This window comes from Chlorella variabilis, assembly GCF_000147415.1.
Source record: "Chlorella variabilis unplaced genomic scaffold CHLNCscaffold_5, whole genome shotgun sequence".
NCBI classification, from domain to species: domain Eukaryota; kingdom Viridiplantae; phylum Chlorophyta; class Trebouxiophyceae; order Chlorellales; family Chlorellaceae; genus Chlorella; species Chlorella variabilis.
In genome coordinates this window covers 1821521-1840128 of record NW_005435083.1, presented here as the reverse complement: position 1 = coordinate 1840128, position 18608 = coordinate 1821521, and the positions used below count along the sequence as shown (strand labels likewise).

Genomic DNA, 18608 nt, shown 5'->3' with positions numbered 1-18608 from the left:
TGCTGCTGCTGCCGCCGAAGCGCGGCAAAGTGGGCAAGCAGCTGGGCCGCAACCGCATCGTGTGCCGCGTGGTGGAGATCAAGCGGCCCTTTGGCGTGACCATGTACCGGCTGCGGAGCGGAGCTGGAGTGGTGGAGGGTATGCATCAGGCCAGCAGGCTATCTAAGGCGCCACCCAGCCTGAGCCAGCGAGCTGACCTTCAGCGGCACGGCGCAGCGAGGAGTGCCTGTGGTGTCTCTCAATGTGGCGATGGCGGCGCAGCCCGGCGGCGGCAAGGCAGCCGTGCGCTGCGGCTGCCGCGGCGCCTGCACCCGGAACTGCAGCTGCAAGAAGAATGGTGCGCGGTGTGGGCGGCACTGTGGCTGTATAACCGGTAAGGGTGGCAATTGCAAGAACCATTGAAAAAGTGTGCCTTGTACGCTTTGCCGTCTCCGCTGGAAGGTGCTGCCGCCTGTGGCGGCTTCATATTTCCTGTTCATTTCTGTTGTTCGGTCTCTCTGTTCGTGTTGGTTGGCTTGTAAGAGTTGTATTTCTGACGCTAGAGAGGTGAGATGACAGCGGGAGCGTTGAAGCGTGCATGCCATCACGTGTGCAAGCAGCCCCGCTCCGCCCCGCTCAACCCTCAAACAGGGCTATATGGGGTCAGTTCACGTATGGGAGGGGAGCGCCGCGCGGGCTGCCAGGAGGGAGCGGGGGCGGGGGTTGCCCAATCGGGAGGGTGCCACATCAGGGGGCAACACATGGGCCACCTGGCTGGGGAGCTGGATATCACCTCCCTAGAGGTTTGCGGGTTTGCCTGGTTGCTGGCGATCCATGGCACGGATCTGCCATGCTTGTGGGGCCCACCTGCTAGCCAACCGCGTCTGTTGACCAGGTGCCGCCCGCTGCAGCACCCCCGGGCCCCTCGGCCTCCTGTTTTCGGCTGCCTGCGATCTACCAGCCACGATGCGCAACGACAAGCTCAGCGTCAGCGCCCAGCAGAATGCCCAGCACAAGGCCATCCTCTCGGCCCTCCTCAAACAGGAGGACAACAGGCGCTGTGCAGACTGCGGGTCGCGGGGTCCCACCTGGGCCAGCGTGAACTTGGGCGTCTTTGTCTGCCTCAACTGCTCAGGTGCGCCGGCAGGCGGCGGCGGGCGGGAGGAGCCGTGGCGGCAACTGCTGGGCCCTGGTGCTGGGTTTTGCCATCGTGTGCTGCGGACAACAGCCCCACATTCGTGCGTCGCTGCCCCCTCAGCTGTGTGCCGCCAGCCCATTGATGTGCGCCCTGCTGCCGCCCTCGCCGTGCAGGCGTGCACCGCAGCCTGGGCGTGCACGTGTCCAAAGTCCGCAGCTGCAACCTGGTGAGCTGGCGGGCTGGCCACCGCAGTGCGGCATGCCGTTCTGCTGCTGGGCTGCGCCGATATCGGGCCAAGGCATCGGTCGCCACCCTCCGCCTCTTGCCAGCAACTCGACCGCTTTGGTGTCCAACCCACCGCCTCCATCTCTCCCACCTCCCACCTCTCGTGCAGGACACATGGCTGCCGGAGCAGGTGGCATTTGTGTCGGCCATGGGCAACGCACGGGCCGCCGTATACTGGGAGGCCAACCTGCCGCCCGACTTCCGGCGCCCGCCGGAGAACGACATGTCGCTGCTGCGCACCTTCATCACGGACAAGTGAGCGGGGACCAGCAGAGTGGCCGGATGCGGAAGAGCGTGCAACAGCATGTATAACCTTCTGCATCTGCTCCTTGGCTGCCGCCCTGGCCTGCCTGCCAGGTGCCGCGTCGCAGCGCGCTCCTGCCGCATCACGTCATGTGCTGAGCTGCTGCCGGCCCCGCTTGCCTGGTGCAGGTATGTGTCGCGGCGCTATGCGACCCGTGAGTTTCCCGACCCGCCCAGCATCGAAAATTACAGCACGCACCCGGTAGGCTGCTAAGCTTGGTTGGCCGGTGGCCGGCCCACCTCTCAGCCCTGCCGGTGGTGGATGCCTTTTGTTGCCAGCCGGTGCTGCCTCCAGCAGGAATGGGTTGCTGCGAGGGGTTGTGACGTGGATGTGGCCTCTTGCCTCGCTGCGAGTGCAGTTCATGGCGCGCTTTGCGGCAGGTGGCGGCGCGCAGCATGAGCAGCAGCCCACTGCGGCTGAGGCAGATGGCACCGGCGCAGCCAGGCATCGCCTGGCCTCGGCAGCAGCGGTTAGCGTGCCTGCAGCCCCTGCCGTGCCCAAGCAGGAGCAACCAGTGGCACCTAGCTTCGACCTGCTCAGTTTGTATGACCCCCAGCCTGCAGCGGCAGCAGTGGTGGCATCCTCAGCACCCGCGGCAGCAGCAGCGGCCGCTGCACCCCCAGCGGCCGCGCCGGCCTGGGATCCCTTTGCTCAAGGCGCCGCGCCCGCACCTGCCGCTGCACCAGCACCTGCCCCAGCCGCAGCCTGGGACCCGTTTCTGCAGAGCGCTCCCGCCCAGCCGTCGGCACCTGCCGCTGTGCCGCCACCAGCACCCGGCCCTGCAGCCCCTGATGTTGCGCCTGCTGCAGCTGCTGCCACCGGCTCCTGGGATCCCTTTGGCAGCAGCGCTGCGAGCAGCACGCCGGCGCCGGCCCCGCAGCCAGCGCCTCCCGGCGGTGCAGACATCTTTGACCCCTTTGGCGTGCAGCAGCAGCCGCAGGCAAACGGAGAATCGCACTCGCAGGCCAGCGGCGGCAGCGGCCTTGCAGACCCTTTTGCTCCCAACAGCGCTGCAGCGCCGTCCGTTGCGTCTATGGCGCCAGCTCCAGCTCCCGCGGCCGCACCTCCCTCGAGCGGCATGGCTGGTATGGCTGGCGGCAGCAGCAGTGGTAGCCTGGGGGCCGCTGCCGGCAGCCAGAAGCCCGCCATGTCGCATGACAACATCATGGCCCTGTTTGATTGGCCGTCGCACGGCCGCAGCATGAGCGGCAGCCAGTTTGCTGTGCCGGGGCCAGGGCCGCCACCCGTGCCGGCCAACCCGCACATGCATGGGGTGGCCAGCGCCCCGGTGCTGCACTCCCCCTTCCCGCAGCAGCAGCAGCCCGGCGGGCAGGCGTTCATGGCCGCCCCGCAGCCACGCCAGCAGCCGGTCATGCCGGCGCCGCAGCCGCAGCCGTTGCCTGGAGGCCAGCACCTGTTTGGCAGCTTTGGGCCCAAGCCGGCGCAGCCTGCGCCCGTCCCTATGAATTCTATTCCGCCGCCCCAGCAGGTGCCGGCAGCCCCAGCAGCTCAGCAGCAGGGCATGGCCGCCTTTGCCGCCCTGCTGTAGCTTGCCCGCATGCTGCGGCATCGTCGCTTTATACTCCCTTGCCTTGTTTCCCTGCCCCATGCCTGCCGTGCTCGTGTTGTATCGTGAACTCTTCAGTTAAGAATGTTAGCAGTTCGACATAGGTGCCCATCGATGATAGTGCAGGCCGGTCAAGGTTTGGAGCAAAACTCGGAACTTTGCAGCTGGCTGTGCGAAATGTTGGCAGTAGCAGGCTGATGGCAATCGGCACAACAGCCACCAGGCAGCCCAGGGGTGCGCAAGTATGTATGTGGGTGGCCGAGCGGCGAAAGAATGGTGGGGAGGGCAGGCTGGGTACAGGGCTGCCCGCAGGGTACAGGGTGCACAGAGCGGGAAAATCGCAGTCGCAAGCGCAGTGCGTGCCGAGGGGATGATGTCAAGCAGAGGAAGGAGGCGACAGGGGCCGCACACTCCACCGCCACACCCTCGTGCGGTAGGAGCGTGGCAGACCCGCACTCAGTCGTCGCAGCCGGCAGCAGAGTCATCCACCTCCTCGATGTTCACCTTGCGCAGCCTGCCCTTGCCCTGCCCCTGCGCCTCGCCCTCCGCCTCTACTCCTGCGGGGACAAGGCGTGGAATGCAGAGAGGCACCGTTAGCTGTGCAGCAGGGACAGATCCTTGCCTCTGTGCGATGTCGCCCGATCCCTGTTCACAGTCCAGCCCCGCAGCCTCAACAGCCACCCACCCACCTGCTGCGCTGCTGTCTGGGGTGGCCGACAGGCTCTTGAGAAGCGTCTCCTGCATGAGCACAGAGTTCTCCTCCGGCACCGACTGCAGCTCCTCTATCCACTCCTTGGCAATCTGGTGCCTGCACAGGGGCGCAGTGCGGCGCCGTGGCCGGGCAGTGTGAGGGCACGCTTGCACTCTCACTCAGAGGAAGAGCGGGGGTGTCGCGTCTCACCATAGTTGTAGTCCCTCCCCAGCCACCCACCACCCCTCATCAGAGTGGCCATTGCTACGCTCGCGGCCCCAACCCCAGCACACCCGCCCCCCAACCCCACCTCAGGTCCATGATTCGCTGCGCGGTCTGCCGCGGGTCGCCGCCCACGGGCGAGGCGTTGGCAAACTGCGGCTCCTCGTCCGAGAAGCTGCCCGAGATCTCCTCCACCGGCCGCGTCAGCAGCGTGCGCAGGAAGTTCTCGCCCGACACGTCGCTCCAGTTGCCGTCCTGCGCGGCGCGGCGGGGCCGGGCGGCGGCGAGGCCAACGGCGGAGGTTGGGAGCCAGGGCCAGAAGGGAAGCACGGTAGCAAGCGCCGCATGCACATGACAGGAGGCAATGCATGGCAGAATCATTCCGGCCAATTTGCATGCCGCAGCATGGCCGTGTGGCCTGCTGTGCAGCTGCACGCATGCACCCGGCCACACGCAGGATGTGGGCACCCACCTTTGGGATGTCATTCTCCTGCAGGTAGCGGTTGAGCCAGCTGTGCAGCGCCGGGTTGTCCTCCTCAACTGTGTGCGCCATCGTGCTGGCCGCCCTGCAAGCCACACCGGCGCACGGCGCTCAGTGGCGTGTGCCACTTGACAGGCTTGGGAGATGAGGTGTGGTGCGCAGGTAGGTGGCGCACGGCTGGACGGCACAACGCGCTGGGCGCCTCACCGCGTGGTCAGCAGCCCCATCAGGCGGTCGCGGTTGCCGTCCCGCAGGGGCGTGTCGTCGGGGCTGCGCATGTGGGCTGGCCGGCCTCTCCGCCTGCAGTGATCGCACGCAGGACAGAGTGCGCGAAAACGCGGTGGGGCAGCGGCAGCAGGCGGTCAGCAGGCGGCAGGCCACTTGCTAGCTGCGGGCGGCTGGCAGGCCCTGCCCGCGCCCCCGCCGCTGACCCTACCTCTGCTGGTTGTCGGTGGACACCGACTTGCCCTTGCTGCTCCGGCGGTCCTCGGTGCGCTTGCGCCAGTAATCGTTCTGGGAGCCGCGCCTATAATTGGGGTTCTTAGAGGGATCGCTTTGCGGTCCTGCCACTGTGCAGCAGCCCCGCTGCCCCACCGCTCCGCTCATCATGGGCGGGTCGTGTATGGGGACTTGCACGCGCTGCGGATGATGCGGATGACGCGGTGATGGTTTCAGGACGGCAACACAGCCTCCAAACACAGAGGGTTGGGCGGGGGCAAACATTCTACTATGAGCACAGCGCGCAGCATGGCGGCGGCCAGGCGGCAGGCAGCGCATAATTGGTAGATGACACACTGTGACAGGTGCTCGTCACCCCACTGTGCGCGATGCACATTGATTGACACATGGCAAGGGGCCAGTAAGGTGAAGAGCAGTCGGCTGTTCGCCGGGAAGTTCACAGTGGGTGCCGGCCGCCGCCTACTGCCTGCTGTTGCAACCTTGTGCCGCCCCTCCACACTCAACTCCCCTCCTCCTCCGGCACCTTGACCGTGTAATTGAGCGCCAGCCTGCCGCCGTCCACGTACACCGTCTGCCCCGTCATGTAGCTGCTGTCGCGGGAGGCCAGGAAGCGCACCACCGACGCCACCTCGCCGGGCTCGCCCACCCGCAGCAGCGGCGTGCGGGACAGCACCTTGCCCATGGCCGCCTTGTCGGTCACCACTGCGGGCAGGGCGCGGAGGGGAGTCTGTGGCGCTGGCTCTCGGCAGCGGGGCTGGACGCCTGGCAGCTGGGAGGGCAGCGCTGGGACCAGGCGGGCCGGCTGGGCGTGCTTGCCCAGCATCTGAGCCCGCCATCCAAGTCGCCTGCCCCTCCCAGCCACATGCCCTCCCTGCCCAGGCCCCTGCTGTCTGCCTCACCCGACTGCAGGACGTCTGTCATGATGGATCCAGGCCCCACGGCGTTGACCCGGATGCCGTGCGGCGCCAGCGACAGCGCCATGCACCGCGTCAGGTTGTCGACGCCGCCCTTGCTGGCGTTGTAGGCGGCGATTGTGGGGATGGCGGTGATGCCGTTCACCGAGCTCATGTTTACGATGGCTCCGCCCCGCCCCTGAGACACCATCTGCCGCGCCGCCGCCTGACCCGTCTGCGGCGGCAGCAGGAGCCCGGGCCGAGGGCAGGCGCTGCGTCGGTCGGCCTGGCACCTCCACTGCTCCCAACATGTGCGGCAGCGGTGGAGGTGTCAGGACACCCCATCCACGGGCACACGCAGCGGCCAGCCCGTCTCTGCTGGTTGGCATCCAGCTGCCAGCCAATGCAGCGACGCCACACACGAGGAGCGCGACCGTCATCGCCTCAACCACAACGCCGACGAAGGCGAACCCAGGAGGCCCCCGCCGCTCACCAGGAACGTGCCCTTCAGGTTGACCCGCAGCACCGCATCCCAGTCCTCCTCGCTCATCTCCAGGAAGTCTGCGCTGCGCACGATGCCGGCGTTGGCCACCGCAATGTCCAGCCCGCCAAAGCGGCTCACCGCCGCCGCCACCATGGCCTCAACCTGCAGCGCGGGGCGGGTGGGCTGGAGCAAAGGCGTAGCAGGAGAGCATGGCAGGGAGGTACGGTTGCGGCGGCCATGTTTGCTGCATATGCATGCGTGCATGCCACCTGGCCTGCCTGGCTGGGCTGCTTTTCAGTACATGCGCTCGCGGCAGGCCACCTGCTGCTTGTCGCCGACATCGCAGGCGCAGCTGAAAGCCTCAATCCCCTCTGCCTGCAGCTGCGTCTCCGCCTGCCCCACCGCGTCAGCGTCGATGTCCGCCACCAGCACCTTGGCCCCGGCCCGGCCCAGGGACTGCGCACAGGCGAAGCCGATGCCTGCGAGGTGGGCCAGCAAGCGAGGCGGGCGGGTGTCGGGGGCGGGTGGCGGCGGGAGCAGGCAGCAGGCGCCGGGCTGGGCAGCAACTGCACGCCCTGCTGCATTGGATTTGATCACTCCACCTCTTGCGCCTCCTGTTATTAGCGCTACTTGGTTCAGGAGGCTGGCTCCGGCAGCCATGGCGGAGATGCGTGGCCAAAATCCACTGAACTGCACGACAATGCAATTCGCAAACGCAACTGCGATCGTCACAATGCAGGAAGCTCCGCAGAAGGGTTTCGTTGCTGAGAGTGCCGCCGTGGCAGTGCCGCTGCGTGGAGCCTCCTTAGACTGGCGCAGGGGAAATCCCCTTTGTGCACCATTTACAGCAGCGGCAGCAGGCTCGCCCCGCCGGCTAACGCCGCTCGGCTTCACTTGAACACCTTTTCTCTCGTCGGAAGGCCCACAGCCTAGGCAACACAGGACGGCTGGTCGACTTGAAGCTTCAGAGGTTATCCCAGGCCGTTGGGGGGCCTCAGCACCCATAATGGAACAAACTCTCTGATCGGATTGGCGGCCTGGCAGCACAGTGGGTGCAAGTGCAGCCAGAAATGGACCCGTATGCCAGGCGGGCGCAGCAGGCGGCGGCTGCCGTGCCGCCGCCGCCTGCCGTGCCGACCCCGCTGGACGAACTGGAGGCGTCGCTGGGCCCCGCCGACCGGGCGCGCACCGAGGTTGCGCTCGAGTCGCTGGCGTCGCTGGAAAGCAGGACCCCCGACTGGAAGCATCAAACTGTAGACGAGCTGAAGCGGGACCTGGAGCAGAGGAAATCCAAGCTCAAGGAGCTCAGATTGAAGGACGGCGGGCAGAAGTTGGAGCTCAGCCACGCCCGCATGGAGCGCTACATCCGGCTGCGCGAGGAGCAGGAGCGGCAGCGGGGGCAGCAGCAGGAGGAGCAGCAGCAGCAGCAGCGGCAGCAGCAGCAGCAGCAGCACGGCACCACGTCCGACTGGCTTCAGCGGGTGAGCGGTTGTCGGGCCCCGGCCGGCTCTGGGTGCTTCTGAATCATCCCTCCCCTTGGCCTGGTCGCGCTCCAGCTGCCCTGGCATTGTTTAGAACCGACGCTTTTCTGGATGCTTGCCCGCGCCCTGCCGTGCAGGCCAGGGCAAACCAGGAGGAGGCGGAGGCGGAGATGGAGGCGACGGCAGGACGGCGGCAGGTGGTGCCTGCAGCGGCGGGGCCGCTAGGCCGCAATCGCAACTTCGGCGGCTTGAGCTACGGCCACGACGGGGAGGGCATGGCACACAGTGTGCCGCTGGTGGCCAGCGTGAGAAATGCTCGCTGCCCGCGCCGGCCTAGCATATGCCGGGTGTTGGGTGCTGTGCTGCCTGCCCAATCGAGCTGAGCTGCCGCTGGAATTCCTCCTGCTGGTGGTGGCCTCCTCACCACTGACTGCCATGCCGCTTGATGTCTGCGCAGCGTGGAGCGCCGACGCGGCCCACACCCCGGCAGGCCAAGCTGCTGACTGTCACCAGCAAGCAGAGCAAGCAGCAGCAGGCGCCGCGACCTCAGCAACAGCAGCAGCAGCGGGTGCAAGAGCCTCCCTTACCATTTGGGCAGTGCGAATACTGCCACGTACATGACCGTCCGCTGAAGGCTGTCAGGGTGGGTGCCCAGCAGTGGGTGGCTTCAGCTGAGGGGCTGCTCCTGCATCATGGCTGAGGGAAGCTGCCTCCCAGCCGAGAGCCGAACTAAGGCGCTGAGCTGTGCCTGCTTCTTGCGCCCCCGCTGGCTGCAGTGCACTAGGACCGGCGACGAAATCCAGCTTTGCTTTTCCTGTATCAACAGAAACCCGGACCTCCAGCCCATCCCCAACAGGCCGCGGCGGCAGTCCACTATTGTGCGTGGCCTGGTGCTTGCGAGATGCATGCCGTGCGCATGCCAGCGATTCCCCACTGGCTGCTGCAGCTGGGGTATGGTCACTGCGCTGCCTGCCTGGCACTGCTGCAGGAGGATGGCCTGGCTGCTCAGCAGCAGCGTGCTGCCCCCAGCCGGCCGGCAGCCAGCAAGCAGCAGCAGGGCCGCATGGGGCCCCTGAATCTGCAGCCTGTGCCGCCGGCTGCCTTCCACAGCCAGCTACCCGCAGCCCGCAACGCCTCTGTTTGGGCAGGCGCCGGTGGCGGCGGCGGCAGCGCGGCAGGTGGCAGCCGCAAGCCCAAGCGCGGCAAGGGGGCAGAGGATGAGGAATATGTGCCCGGCAGGGAGGCGGCGCAGACGCTGCACGCAGATGAGGACGACAGCGACTACGATTGGAATAGCAAGGGAGGGCGCAAGCGGCACAGGCAGCAGGGGCGGCGCAGCGGCTCGCGTGTTCGTGGCGGGCAGCAGGACGTGAGACGCCTGGCCGGCGGCCCTTGCCAGCAGGGTGGCTGTGTGCTGTCTGTAGGCTTTCTAGTCCTTTGCAGACGCTGGTGCCCGGCCTGCTGCGCTCATCTTGATCAAATCAAGATCTTGGCTCTTTTGCCGCACCAGCCCTCATCCTCCCTGCCCTGCTGCCTGGCTGCCTTGCCGCGCTGCTGCGCTGCCAGCAGGCGGAGCCGGTCTGCATCGACCTGCTGAGCGACGAGGACGGCGCAGAGCACCAGCACGGCGGCGCGGCAGGGCGCGCAGCGGCAGGGGCTGCTGCCGAGGAGGGCCCCGCCCGCCGCGCCCGTCCCGCCCGTGCCGCCGCCCCGCGCTCCTCCGCTGATCGCTTCAAGGTGAGGTGGGGTGGGGTCTGGCTGCCCTGTGTGGACGGCAGCGGCAGGAGTGGCGCCTGGCTGCTGGCCCCAGTGCGCATGCCTCTGCCGCACCTGCCCTGCCTGCCCTCTCAACTGCCCCACCACCACGCCCCCTCGTGCCGCAGGGCCTGACGTGCCTGTACCCGCCGGGCGGCGGCGCCGGTGCGGTGGAGGTGACGGCGCTGGACCTGCCCCGCCTGGACCCCGATGAGTTCCTGAACGACACAGTCATCGACTTCTACATCAGGTGTGTGTCCATGGGTGTTGCGAGTGGTGACGGTGGTGGTGATGACGGTGGTGGTGTGCTTGCGCACGGCTGGTGCGGGGGTGCAGGGGTTGTTGTTGTGAGCGTCGCTGCGACGTGCCGGGGGCGGGAGCTGAGCGGGACCAGTGTGGGGCCTGCCCCATGCCCCGCCTGCCCCGCAGGTGGCTGCAGGACCGCCTGCCGCAGGAGGTGCAGCAGCGCTGCTACTTCTTCAACACTTTCTTCTTCAAGAAGCTGACCGAGGAGCAGGGTGGGCTGGGCTGGGCTGGGTTTGGGTTGGCATGCCATAGCAACAGGAGCGCTTCCCCAGTGGGCAGGCACGTCAGCACCAGCCAGCACCCTCGCTCCATGCAGTGCTCCTGCTGTACACTAGGTGGCCACGCCTGTGTGTGTATGTGCAGGCGGCGTGCTGCCGCCGGAGGTGGAGGAGTGGGCCAAGCAGGAGGGGATCAAGGGGCCAAAGCTGCAGGCGCTGCGCAACCACCAGAAGGTCAAGAAGTGGACCAAGGTGCGCTGCCGGGCTGGCGCTGGGGACCCGTACTGTGCCGCAGCCCGACTGCAGATGGCAGCCGGCAGCGTGTGGCTGGCTGTTTCTCTGGGAGTGGTGTGCCTGCCACTCACGATGCACCATCTCACACCACGCGTGCCTGCCATCGAGCGTGCACCAGCTCACACACAGCCTGCACACTGTTGACTCTCTCTCCGGTGCCGACCCCGCGCAGGATGTGGACTTGTTTGAGAAGGACTACATCTTTGTTCCGGTCCACGAGGCGCTGCACTGGAGCCTCATGGTGGTCTGCCACCCAGGTGGGACAGCCGGCCGCTGGGCTGTCAGCGGGCACAGGCGCACGCCAAGGAGTGGCAGAGGGAACGCCAAGCTCCTGCGTAGCTGCTGCCTGCGTGCCCCGCATTTCAGGCATGCCGCCAAACGACTGCTGCGCTGCAGGGGTGGTGTCGCCGCCCGACACGGTGCAGATCCGGCCAGGGGACAAGACAGCCTGCATCCTTCACCTGGATTCTCTGTCGGGTGGGTGCGGCGCGGGCATGCACCTGCGCTTGCGCGTGCATGGACGGCCAGGGCGGTGTGTGTTGTGTTGTGGCAGGCGCTGCTCCTGTTGCTGCTGCATCGCGCTGCATGCGGGAAGGCCGCTGGAGGCTGCACCCGTGGGGCTGCCGTCCAGATGTGCGGCTGCCTGCCTGCTTGCCGGTGCAGGCAGCCACAGGAGCCTCACGATGGCCAACCGGCTGCGCCTCTACCTCCAGTTTGAGTGGCACATTAAGGTGGGGCGGGCCTGGGTGGCATACCTGTGTGCAGGTGGCGCCCTGGTGAGCAGTCCAGTGCTGCTGTACTGGGCCTGCTGCTCCCCTGCCCACCCGCGCGCCCTGCCCTGCAGTCGTTGCCCACCGCGCCCGACGGCGGCGTGCCCAAGAGGTGGGCTGAGGCGCACCCGGGCCAGACCCGCTGCTGGATGCCGACTAGCTTCCCATACAAGGCGCCCAAGGTGGGAAGGCGGTACATCGGAGCCAGGGCAGCATGCTGTGCACCCCGCAGACGCAGCGCCTGTTGAGTCTACCTTCCAGGGCTGGCAATCATGTCTGCTCCCATGCACCCGGCGGCTCCGCTCGTGGCCACCTGCTCCCCTGGTTGGCGAGCCGCCGGCTCTGGTGCTGTTCCCGTGCTGCCGCAGGTGCCCACCCAGGACAACCACTGCGACTGCGGCCTGTTTGTGTGCAGCTACATCGAGTACTTCACACATCGGCTGCCCAAAGGTGCGGCGCTGGCCCCAGGCTGCCGCCGCCCTCCTGCAGTGTTCGCCTTCGCTTGCCACCGTCTCCAGCCACCGTGCCTGACCATGCGCCTCTGCCATGCGCTGAGCTGTGTGTATCTGTGCCGCCGCCACTCTGGCTCCTCCCCCCGTGCTGCAGCCATCTGCTGGCCAGATATTGACACGCTGAAGGGCTACGCCAAGACCAACCGTGACCTGTTTGATGGCACCCCCGACTGCGTTCCGGGTGGGTGGGTGGCTGGATGGCTGGGTGGGAGGGAGCTGAGCTGGGGTTCATTCACCCATCACCAGAAGCAGTGGCGCAGCCCTGACCCAAGCAGAGCAGGGCAGGACAAGGTTCTTGCCCCTGATCACGTGCGCGTCTTCCAAGCGGTGGAGCTCCTGCCGCCCGTGCAGGCCTGCTGACGCAGAAGTGGTTCCCCAGCGGCAACCCCTCGCACCTGCGCTACCAGATCCGCACCCTGATCCTGGAGCTCATGGCGGTGCGAGGCGCTGCTGGCCCGCTCCGCTGCGCTGAGCGGCGCCCGAGGCCGTTGCAGGCCTCCCTCTGCCCTTGGTCTGGATGCTGCCGTTGGCCACTGTACCGTGAGGCCAGCCTGCTCGCCAAACCCCTGAGGCTTGTGTGGTTTCTGCTGCCGCTGCCTGCAGGAGCGGTGCGGGCTGTGGGACCGCGCCACCGGGGGGTGGAAGGACGGGGACGAGATGGCGGAGGAGGTGAAGCGGGAGCTTCTGGAGCTGGAGCACAAGGCGGCTCAGGTGTGGCGCTGCTGCTGCCGACCCGTTCTCCCTCCTCTCCCCAACATCCTCCTGGCATGCAAGGCCTTTCGTTGGTGTGTGGTGCGCCGGTGTGCAGCACAGCCGGTGGCTGGCATGTGCTGTGCCAACTAAAAGGGCCTCATCACTGCTTCTCTGCCCCGACGTGCAGTATATTCTGCCCGACAGCGGGGCAGCGGCCGCGGTTGTAGAGAAGCAGGAGCGGCAGGAGGCGCTGGAGCGAAGGCAGCTGGAGCAGGCGGCACGGGAGGAGGACAGGAAGGCGCAGCGCCCGCAGCGGCAGGAGGGAGCTGCCAAGGGCCCGGCGGTACGTGTGTCGCTTCAGCCAGACGGCACATGCCGCGAGGGCGCGCGGTGTAGTGCACGCCCAGTGCGCGGAGCTGGGTGCTCGGCCTTGCTCTTAGCGCATGCCCTGGGCCTGGCTCTGCAGGCACCTGGCAGCCGAGCAGACCGAGAGATACAGGCTGCGGCGGCCGAGGCGCGCCTGCGCCGCCTGCGCCAGAACGTGCCTGAACGCGCTCCTGAACGCGACGCGGGCATGGCTAGGCATTTGTTCGACGGCATCTTGGTGAGGCCGCAGCCAAGCATGCTGCGCGCTTGCAGTTTGGTGCCATGCATCACCCCGCCAAGACAGCATGCGTCTGCCTGCCTGACTCTGCTTGGGGCATGGGGTGTGTCGCTACTCGCAGGATGTGGCTGCGCAGCGGGACAGCACTGAAGAGGAGGAGTCCTTTGAGCAGCTGCCCGACAAGCCTCGGCAGCGCCTGCAGCAGCGGCCTCGGCAGCAGTTCAGCCCTGGCCCTCAGCAGCAGCAGAAGCTGGATGATTGGGCGGATGAGGATGAGGGCGGGCAGGTATGCGACTGCCCTTTCCACCCACCATGCTACCGCTTGCAGATTTAGCTGAAGGTCCAGAAGGTCTGGCAGGCATCCTCTGTGTTGGCTGTGGCAATCTCTCACCTTCTGCCTTGCCTGCTGCTGCCCCTGGCGTGCACGCTGGCGGCGGTGCCCATTGCAGGGTGGCAGCATGCCGGACTTTGATCCCGGCTTTGCTGTCGACCTCAGCGATGGCAATGCGGAGGAGCCGGAGGAGCCGCAGGGAGCAGCAGCAGCGGCGGCAGGCAGCCAAGATGATTGCCGCCGGTCAGCCTCACCCGAGCTCTGCCCCGTGCCACAGCCCAGCCCTGCGTCGGCAAGCGGCCTCCCAGGTGCGGCAGCGGAGGGGGCGCCACCATCTCCAGCTGCCTGGCGCACCAGGCGTGGCCTGCATTGCCAGGTGTCTGGTTCTTGAGCTGGCTCTCAGTTGCGGTGTGCTGCTGCTATGCAGGCATGAGTGGCAGCGCCCTGCCCAGCCGAGGTGCAGGCCAGCTCAAGTCACTGTCGCGGCGGAAGCGGAGGCAGGTTCTGGATGACGAGCAGGACGATGACAGCACCCAGCCTGCTGTCCCTGCCTATGGCGCAGCGCAGCAGCAGCAGCAGCAGCAGCTGCAGCAGCAGGCACGATTTCTAGCGGGGTCGCCGTCACTCGGGGGCGGTGCGGACGCCAGCAGCAAGGAAGACGAGGACAGCGAGGTGGGATGCTGCCACCCCTGTGGTGCCCTGACGCACGCTGCTGCGCGCAGTGCTTGCACCCTCCGACTCTTTGCCCTGGGCTGGTCTGCCGCAGCTGGACATCGTTGGCGACGACGGCGCTGCTGCCAAGCCTTGGCCGCAGCTGGAGCAGCCCGTGGCGGAGCACCCGAGCAGGCGAGGCCCTGCTGGCATGCTTCACCTACTCTGCGGTCCTGCGTCTGCCGGCTGCCAGTCTGCCCTGTCGCCACCCTGTCGCCACCTGGTACAGATGCTGCACGTTGTCCCTGTTTGTGATGAGCAGGCGGTATTGCTGTTTGAGGGTTGCGTGTCGCTGCGGTTGCAGGGCGCACGCCAACGATGCGCGCCAGGACGACAGCTGGGAGGAAGCCGGGCCAGGCAGCGGCAGCAAGCGGGCCAGAGTGGCGGCGGCTGCAGCGCAGCCGCTACCCCCGCCCCCACAGCAGCAGCCGGGCGACACTGGGCAGGGAAACGGGAGAGCCACCGCCGCACAAAGCGGAAGAAGAAAAAGAAGCGGCGCAGGGGCAGCAGGCAGTGAGGCAGCTGCTGCGCCCGCGGCGGTGGCCAGTCCCAGCTCCCCTCAGCACCAGCACCAGCACCAGCACCAGCACCAGCAGGAGGCCGTGGCAGATGAGGATGGCGGCGGCGAGGATGAAGTGCTCGACATCGACGGCAGCAGCATCCCAGCCGAGCAGCCAGCCAGCCAGCAGCCGGCGGCTGCTGCTGCGGCGGCGGCGCCTCATGTGCAGCAGGATGGCGAGGCGGGGCAGGATGCTGCTGCCGCTGTCCCTGCCTCCTCGCCAGTGGCAGGCCCCGTGGGGCCACCCGTCCACGCCTCGGCATCGGGCTGCGGCCTGGTGGCGCAGCAGATGGAGCACCTGCACCTGCAACCCAGCGACGCCTCCCGGCCTCCCGCCCAGGCCGCCGCTGCCCGGCTCCAGCAGCAGCTGGAGCAGCAGCGCATGCAGCAGGCGGCGGCGGCAGGGGCTGCTGCTGCAGAGGAGGTGCACGATCTCACAATTGAGGATGCCCCGCCAAGGCAGGAGCCGCCGCCGGCAGCGCCAGCCGCGGTGCTAGCACCACAGCCGCAGCAGGAGCTGCAGGCAGAGCAGGCGTGTGGCGGCAGAGGCGCCGCCGCAGCGGCGGTGGGCTCTGGCGGCAGCGGCGAGCGCACTCTGGCAGCCAAGGCGCAGGGCCAGCAGCAGGCGCAGCAGCAAGTGCAGCAGCAGGCGAAGCGCAAGCGCAAGTCCGCCGGCCCTTTGCGGATTTCAGAGGCGGCGCAAACGGTTGGCGGCGACCAGCCGCAGACCTGGAACCCGCATCTGTTGGTCGGCGGCAGCCAGGAGGCGGGCGCGGGCCCCATTCAAGGCCCGGCGCCGCAGGCTGTCCCCATGCGGCAGATCGTGTGGGGGCAAACCCCGGCTCCTGAGAAGGGCACGGGCTCCACAGCCCTGAAGCTGTTCCACCATCCCCACGGTCCCCAGGCGCCTGGGTCTGCAGTTGCGGGCGGCCACCTGGGTCAGCTGGGGCAGCCCCAGGAGTTCCACCAGCGCTACTCCGTGGCAGCGCAGCGGCAGCAGCAGCAGCGGGCGCAGGGCGCGCAGGGCAGCAGCCCGCGAATGGCGCCGGCCTCGGGCGACCCGCGCCTGGCGGCTGCCGCCGCGGTGGAAGCGGAGGCCGCCGTGTATGCCGCGCTGCCGGCAGCTGAGCGCAAGCTGCAGCAGCAGCAGCAGCTGGCGAGCAAGGCTGGGGGCGGCCACGCCACCAGCCCCCTGCACCCGGACCAAGTGTCGCAAATGCTGCAGCATGTGAATGCATATAACCGCAGCCTGCCGCACCACCACCAGGCTCCCGCCTCCATCGATGGTGCACAGGTCAAGCACTTAACCTCAGCCTTTGTCAAGCAGGCCCAGCGTCTCAAGCAGCACCGGCGGGCAGCAAAGCACGGCAGGCCGGTGCGGCCGCGCAGCGCGCCGGCGGCCCCGCCGCAGCATCAGCAGCTGGATGCAGCGGTGGACCTTACTGGCTTGGATGACGACTGAAGGCGGCTGGCAGCCCAGCTCAGGAGTGTTAGGAGCAGCATCTCGGCTAGAGCTGCTAGAGCTCGAGCGCCCAACTGCGGGCCTGGCGGCGGCATCGTTCGGGTGGCAGCCCACCTTTGTCCAGCCTATTTTCTAGCTTAGTTTCATTACAACATGTTACCCCTTTCACATCCCTGCTCTGTGATCAATAAACAGCAAGCTCCCAAACTCTTGGCGGGTAGGCTGGGGAACTGATTGCAATGATTGATTGCAAGCCCTGGTGCCAGGCAGCTGCCAGGGAGGGAAGAAGACGCCGACGCTATCAATGGCGGCTGCATGCAAATCAACGCTGAGCAGGCACAGAAATCACGGGGCGAGACCTATGTACGTACAAGCAGCGGCAGGCTGCGCAGAGGGCGGGTCACATCAAGAGAGGGCCTCTTCAAGGAGAACCCGCGCCAGCCACAAGTGCCTGGTTGACTGGTGGCACCTAGTGGTTGAGCACGGAGGCGGCAAAGCCGCGGGAGATGACGACCCTCTCCAGCGGCGAGTGCGCCACCACACCCGGGGCGGCGCTCTCCTGCTTCTTGGCCTCCTCGGCGGCCGCCATGGTCATCATGCCCACGCCGCTTCCCACGGCGACGCCCGCGCCCATCAGCCCCACCAGCGCGATGATGGAGAGACTGACACTAACCTCCTGAGACAGCACCATGGCGGCGGTGGAGGGGAGTGGGAAAACCTGCAGGCGGCAGAGAGGAGCGGGTGCAGTGGGCGGGCACCTGGGGTGACTCCTGGGGGGAGAACAGCGACAGTCCTGCTGCACGCAGCTCCCCAGCGCTCCTCGCTCGAGTGGTGAGCGACAAGAGGCCACAGCGCAAGGTCGCCAACGGAGAAGCCATGCGGGCACCGCAGGCGGGGGCATGGCAGCCGCACCCGAGCGGGAGGCTTCTGCGAGGCTTCACGGACTGAGAGGGGACTCTAAGGTGAGGCCGGGGAGGGTCTGCAAGCAAGCGCGGAGCGAAGCGAACCCTTTCAGACCCGCACAGGCACGCTCTGCTCCCTGAAGGTTGACAGATTCTCAGAAAAGACATCGCCAAGAGCCAAGCAGGGCCCTGGGTGCAGCCAAAGGCAGTTGTCAACCCCGGCCAAGTCAAACCCTGCTCGCCTGTCGCTGGGGCTGGCCACTAGAGCTCAGGCAGAGGCCGATGGGAGATGAATATAGAGCGCCCGCGGCTGTCGCTCTGCAGAGGTCTGCGCCGGTGCTGGCGTGGCGGCACAGCGCAGCGGGCAACATCCTGCCGCGGTCTCCGGGGCCATTACACAGTGTGCAGGAAAACTGGAGGAAGGGACGCAGTGACTGTAGTGTTCGGCAGCCATAAGCCCGGGGAATGCTGAGCGAGGGACGGGATGCAGGCAGAAGCGGCGCCGGCGAGAGGGCGGAGCACGCCCCCGCCTTAGCCGATGACGAACACTCTGGGGGGTGGGCGCCTGGGGGGCGGACGTTTCACCGGGGGAGGCCGCTTGGGCGGCGGCCGCCGTGGAGGCGGCCGGCGCTTGACGGGAGGCGGCGGCCTGCGGAGCGGGAGGGGCGGGCACGGGGTGAGTCGGCAACCCAGCAGGCACAGCTGGCAGCTTCCCCTTCCGCTGCTGCATGCCACACGCGTGCGCACCGTCTGGGCGGCGGCCGCCTGGGAGGCGGGCGCTTGGGCGGAGGCCGGCGCTTGACTGGAGGCGGGGGGCGCCTGCAGGGGAGGGAGGCGCCAGCAGCACAGCCAGGCGGCAAGGTCGGCGGCCCGGCCGGCGCGTGGCAGCAGGCAGAGCGGCGGGTGAAGCAGGGCGCGTGGGCCGCGCACACACGCAAGCGGAAAGAATGCGCACCTGGGTGGCGGGCGCTTGGGGGGAGGCCGCCGTGGCGGGGGCGGGCGCCTGCGGGGGCAGCAGCAGAGGTGCGGGCGGGCGGTGAGCAGCCAGAGCAGCCAGAGCGGCCAGCCGCTGCATGTGAGCAGGCAGGGGGGCACGCAGGCGTGGCGCCCGTGGGCGGCCCAGCAGGCAGCGCACTTGGCTGGTGGGGGCCTCTTGGGAGGAGGGCGCCGAGGAGGTGGGGGCCGCTTCCTGCACGCAAGCAAACGCAGCGGGACGGTGTGTGCAAGCCGCCAGCCGGCAGCGGCAGCGGCAGCGGGGGAAGTGAGGCGCCAAGCTGAGGACCCTGCGCTGCGGCAGCTACGCACCCTGGCGGCGGCCGCTTGGGCGGCGGGCGGCGTGGAGGCGGCGGGCGGCGTGGAGGCGGGGGCCGCCTGCGAGGCAGCAGGGGGGGCAGGGGTGAGCCGGGTGAAGGCACAGGCGGCTGGCTGATCTGCCTGCGGCTGGCGTGTGCGATCCGCACTGTGTTTGACCCAACCCAGCAGGCCAGCACATGCCAGGCAGCAAGTC

At 67.8% G+C, this 18608-nt stretch overlaps 5 protein-coding genes across 5 annotated transcripts in view; 2 read left to right on the top strand and 3 right to left on the bottom strand.

The window, feature by feature from the left end:
• Positions 1–945: 945 nt before the first annotated feature.
• On the top strand, positions 946–1661 carry CHLNCDRAFT_21084 (hypothetical protein; the record flags this gene model as incomplete). Its single annotated transcript, XM_005849858.1, has 3 exons — positions 946–1114; positions 1291–1343; positions 1512–1661. 3 exons carry the CDS (start codon positions 946–948, stop codon positions 1659–1661), a joined length of 372 nt encoding a protein of 123 aa, XP_005849920.1.
• Positions 1662–3729: 2068 nt separating this feature from the next.
• On the bottom strand, positions 3730–5273 carry CHLNCDRAFT_143224 (expressed protein; the record flags this gene model as incomplete). The annotated part of the gene is made up of 6 exons (XM_005849611.1): positions 3730–3830; positions 3963–4081; positions 4275–4441; positions 4659–4752; positions 4875–4967; positions 5104–5273. The coding sequence occupies 6 exons, from the start codon at positions 5271–5273 to the stop codon at positions 3730–3732; spliced, it is 744 nt and encodes a 247-aa protein (XP_005849673.1).
• Positions 5274–5625: 352 nt separating this feature from the next.
• CHLNCDRAFT_34782 (hypothetical protein) lies at positions 5626–7223 on the bottom strand (the record flags this gene model as incomplete). Its single annotated transcript, XM_005849610.1, has 5 exons — positions 7106–7223; positions 6825–6982; positions 6513–6665; positions 6026–6254; positions 5626–5828 (listed from the first exon to the last, which is right to left on the bottom strand). The coding sequence occupies exons 1-5, from the start codon at positions 7161–7163 to the stop codon at positions 5626–5628; spliced, it is 801 nt and encodes a 266-aa protein (XP_005849672.1). The 5' UTR covers positions 7164–7223.
• Positions 7224–7236: 13 nt separating this feature from the next.
• CHLNCDRAFT_143222 (hypothetical protein) lies at positions 7237–16199 on the top strand (the record flags this gene model as incomplete). The annotated part of the gene is made up of 26 exons (XM_005849857.1): positions 7237–7287; positions 7553–7984; positions 8122–8289; positions 8475–8552; positions 8761–8862; positions 8973–9353; positions 9554–9721; positions 9868–9989; positions 10169–10257; positions 10409–10515; positions 10730–10814; positions 10954–11034; positions 11221–11288; positions 11402–11509; positions 11696–11777; positions 11934–12020; positions 12191–12276; positions 12443–12550; positions 12720–12875; positions 12999–13136; positions 13258–13422; positions 13586–13775; positions 13895–14139; positions 14234–14355; positions 14483–14558; positions 14742–16199. The coding sequence occupies 26 exons, from the start codon at positions 7237–7239 to the stop codon at positions 16197–16199; spliced, it is 4953 nt and encodes a 1650-aa protein (XP_005849919.1).
• A 469-nt stretch (positions 16200–16668) lies between these two features.
• Positions 16669–18608, bottom strand: part of CHLNCDRAFT_143221 (hypothetical protein) — a gene marked incomplete at both ends in the record, with an annotated part of 5185 nt that continues 3245 nt past the window's right edge. The window contains 6 exons of the mRNA XM_005849609.1: positions 16669–16917; positions 17649–17750; positions 17849–17920; positions 18057–18104; positions 18237–18290; positions 18407–18472. Of these exons, the coding sequence (XP_005849671.1) occupies positions 16669–16917; positions 17649–17750; positions 17849–17920; positions 18057–18104; positions 18237–18290; positions 18407–18472 (591 nt within the window). The remainder of the gene's footprint in view (positions 16918–17648; positions 17751–17848; positions 17921–18056; positions 18105–18236; positions 18291–18406; positions 18473–18608) is intronic.